The 3,828-nt window shown below is 44.0% G+C and overlaps 1 protein-coding gene and 1 long non-coding RNA gene across 3 annotated transcripts in view; one reads left to right on the top strand and one right to left on the bottom strand.

Annotated features, from left to right (window-relative positions):
* The first annotated feature begins 1,715 nt into the window (after positions 1–1,715).
* Positions 1,716–3,828, top strand: part of osbp2b (oxysterol binding protein 2b) — a 28,199-nt gene continuing 26,086 nt past the window's right edge. The window contains exons 1-2 of one of the 2 annotated variants that reach the window (XM_085910470.1): positions 1,716–1,844; positions 2,125–2,516. In XM_085910470.1, coding sequence (XP_085766596.1) covers positions 2,299–2,516 — 218 coding nt within the window. In that variant the 5' untranslated portion in view covers positions 1,716–1,844; positions 2,125–2,298. Of the gene's footprint in view, positions 1,845–1,990; positions 2,517–3,828 lie in introns of those variants that run through there. The other variant, XM_085910469.1, reaches the window with a different exon arrangement.
* Positions 1,737–2,573, bottom strand: LOC147057999 (uncharacterized). The gene is made up of 2 exons (XR_015065906.1): positions 2,428–2,573; positions 1,737–2,287 (listed from the first exon to the last, which is right to left on the bottom strand). It is a non-coding gene; the product is annotated as an uncharacterized LOC147057999 (long non-coding RNA).

Genomic DNA, 3,828 nt, shown 5'->3' with positions numbered 1-3,828 from the left:
CCCTCTCACCTCAGCAGGACTTCTAGATCTAAATGGCTGGAAACTAAATACCCTGTGGCCTCCTGCATTACTGAGCTGATTTTACATCATGAGATTTATCAGAAGCTGCGCTTGCACGATTCCATTCATGGGTCATCCAACTGCTTCCGATTCTCAGTTCACTTTTCGGGCATAAAAGTAGGAGGAGTCAACATATGACACACAAGGCCTTGTCTTGCATAGACACTCAGGTGTCTGACTCCCTTACTTCTTATTGTGAGGCTTTCCTTGCAGCCTGATTGGAAGGAAGCTATTTTTGTGAGACTCGAAAGTGAGAGGCAGCAATATCGGTTGAGTCTTCCTTTTGAATATGTCCTATTCAGTGAGGGGGAGGAGGTGACAAAAGAACAAAAAAAGATATTTGGCGAGTTCTTCTCAAAGAAATGGCTTAGTATCTTTCTAGAATCAGTAAGGTAGCCTACATTGTCCTGATTTAATGACGTTTTCTTTCCTATCCACACAGCACTTAAGATTATGTTTGTTTAGGCGAAGGGAGTTGTATAGTTTTTGGGCAGCGGGAAACGCTGCAGTCCCTTATCGTGATGTACCGTAGGACCCCTGCACAACACCCCACCCCATTTCATCACCCCCTCCACTCAGTGGCTGATAATGGTGTGAATACTTTGACGCAAGAGAACGATGGACCTGCAGGAGTTTGCAGAGCCTGAAAAAAAGGCACTGCATGCGCGTTTTGTTTAGAGTGCGTGTGCGTGCGTGTGTGCGTGTGTGCGCGTGCGTGCGTGCGTGCGTGCGTGCGTGCGTGCGTGCGTGCGTTCTTGATCGCTGACATTCAAGCAAGCAGAAGGACGGAACGAGCAAATGAGAAACAAATGCCGAAAGCTTTGTCACAGGAAGGAGCAATAAAATTCCACCTGACCGACAAAGAGAAGACACGACTGTGTTTAGAATCAGTCGATTAAACCATCCACTAATCTACACTTTAAAAAATAAATAAATAAAAATGCTGCAGCAGTGCTCCAAGACATCAACCAAACATCACACGAGTGTGTCCCAGACAGAGAGAAAGATAATAAAGGTTTCCTAAAAGGCTCTTAACGGTACATGGCAATTTTGTGAGATTTATAGTTTGTGAAAATGGCTGCACTGTTGTACCTAAGAGGAATTTATGGAGTAATTGACTTGCATGCTATTGTTGGCACCAGATCCAACAAGTCAGGTTTTAATTGCACTGATGTGAAAATGTGATACTGTATTTATTTTTTTGGTAACACGATTGACCGACTGTGTTGTGAGTTGCAGAGTGGAGTGATTGTTTTACACTGGCATGTGGGAGCATTAGCTCGTGGTGTAGTGCTGATTCCTTTGTCAGGTTAGATTGCTATTTGACTTGTTTTTTGTTTTATATTCCAAATTTAAAAAGACATGTAGCAGCAACTGCGTGTAGCATGAGTTCTCATCAACAGATTGTCTGTGTATTTCCAAATAAAAAGGGCTACAGATTTGTAACAAACTTGTATTTGTTTTATTTTGCTATTTTGACATGATCCTTTACAACTTTTGACTGCTTTGTGTCCTTCATCACGGTGTGGCAACTTTTAGACAACAGTGCCATCTAGTGTACAGAATGTACTTTCACATTTATACTGACGATACAAAGCGCTTTACATATAATAAATAACGAGACGACCACAAAGACAGAAAACTGAAAACAGTGACTAACATGATAGTTTGGGGTATTTATCTATGTGTAAGCCCTCTTTGCTCTGCAGTTATTCACCTGTCTTGGACTTGATGCATCTGAAGTCGATCAGTTATTTTGGGAAAACACATTTTTGTGAAAATAGGTTTGTATTATTTTCCCACTTATTTATTATATCATCATGATTGATGATGATGGTGATGATGATAATAAAAATATATATTTATTTTTATAATGAATCCGATGTATAGTGCTTGTCTGGACACTCAGATTGCAATCAACCTGTTTGTGACGTTGTGACATTTTTCTTCGGTGGTGCATTGTGAGATTTTCTCCTATTTAAAACGTGTGCCTCTGCAAAATTGTGATTGGAACTGTAGTCCGAACCAGTTCAAGTGTCTCCACGTTTCTCGTCCCTTCTCCAGCTCCGCTCTCTCGCTCTCTCGCTCGCTCTCTCCTCCTCCTCCTTCTCCTCCTCCTCCGCCTCGCCCTTTCTTCATCACCGACTTGCTCGCTCTCTATCAGGCGGGGGTGGGTGCTGGTGGCGGTGTCCCTGTCGCTCCTGTCGCCGGCCAAGCCTGCGTGCGGCTGAGCGGAGGATGAGTGAGCAAGGAAAGGGCTCGGCATCCGCTTGTGCTGCGGCCCCGTCAACAGCAGCAACAGCAGCAGCAACAGCAACTGCAGGAGCAACAACAGCAGCTGCAGCAGCTGCAGGCTCGGATACTTACAAAGGTTGGCTTTTTAAATGGACCAACTATCTGAAAGGGTACCAGCGGCGATGGTTCGTCCTAAGCAACGGCCTGCTGTCCTATTACAGGTAAAAAGCACATCCATCAGGTGAAAAGAATGGCATCGGTGGGTGCATCACTACAGCTAGCAGGCTAACTGGCGGCCAGCTGACAGCCACTACAACAACGTGGCCGTTTTATTGCAAGTGACAGCTGCTTTGGCAGTGGCGACAGCATGTCCCCTGTGCTCCCCCCAATAACGCTGTGTGTTACAAATGTGGATCTTGCCACGTCGGTGATAACAAAAATCACAATGATTGTGAGTGACAACATCCCAGCTTGTACAAAAAGCTAGCCAGTTTCATTCTTGATGAGAGTCAAGCTACATACGTGCAAGCTGCACACACACATTTTTCTAGGGCCAAGTTTTAATCGATTGGTTGTGACGGATGAAGACGCTTTATTGTAATAATCATAAAAACGATGAAAATCTAACACCTGTGGCGCAGATGTTTCTTGCTGGGCACAGGGAGATGCAAACCAAGGAAATCAATTAACAGTATTCATCCTTCTCAATCAATTTAGTGAAAATCCAACTAAATTCGTTAAAAACTCTTTTGCTCTTTCTGAAATGGCCCTAATATGCAGCAATATGCCGTCCAAAAAGGAATCTGTGTCAAAGTGGCACAGACAAGCTTTCAAAGAGGAGAACATTTTAGATTGGGTCGTTAGTGGAAGTTACAGATGCATGTGCTTTTACTTGCAGTTTTCATCATGAAATTATCTGTAAATAGGGCGGCACAGTGGAGCACTGGTTAGCACGTCAGCCTGACAGTGCAGAGGTCATCTCTGTGGTGTTTGCATGTTCTCCCCATGCCTGCTTGTGTTTTCCTTTCACAGCTTTCCTGCCACATTCCCAAGACAATCAAATTGCCCGTAGGTGTAAATGTAAGTGCCCATGGTTGTTTGTCTTAGTGCTCTGCGATTGGCTAGTGACCAGTTCAGGATGTCCCCCGCCTACTGCCTGAAGCCAGCTGGGATAGGCTCCAGCATGCCTGTGACTAACTGCTAATCAATGACTTGAATCCTAAACACCTATCCACAGTGTCAAAATGTGTTTATAGAATTGTATGGCAGGCTTGAATGGCCTCTGCCAATAGGCTGCAGGTTCCTATTGTAGCTTATCTTAAGCATCCTTAAAATTCTTTCATAATTCTTAACATTCCTAAAAACAGTCCAGGGAGGGTTATTGTATCAGCACATCAACTCAGGAAGTTTCTTTGCCTGCTGTCATCAGGTACGTGTTATTTGATACAAAGGTATGGATGTCAGAGCCTTTGGTGAAATCAGAGCCGCTGCCCTCCATTAATAGTCCATTATGTCGTAAGGCCATTGCCATTA

The sequence above is a fragment of the Syngnathus leptorhynchus genome, chromosome 4 (genome assembly GCF_054491065.1).
Source record: "Syngnathus leptorhynchus isolate UIUO chromosome 4, UIUO_Slep, whole genome shotgun sequence".
In the NCBI taxonomy this organism is placed as follows: Eukaryota; Metazoa; Chordata; class Actinopteri; order Syngnathiformes; family Syngnathidae; genus Syngnathus; species Syngnathus leptorhynchus.
The sequence above is the reverse complement of the archived record's forward strand: the minus strand, read 5'-3'. Positions and strand labels throughout refer to the sequence as shown.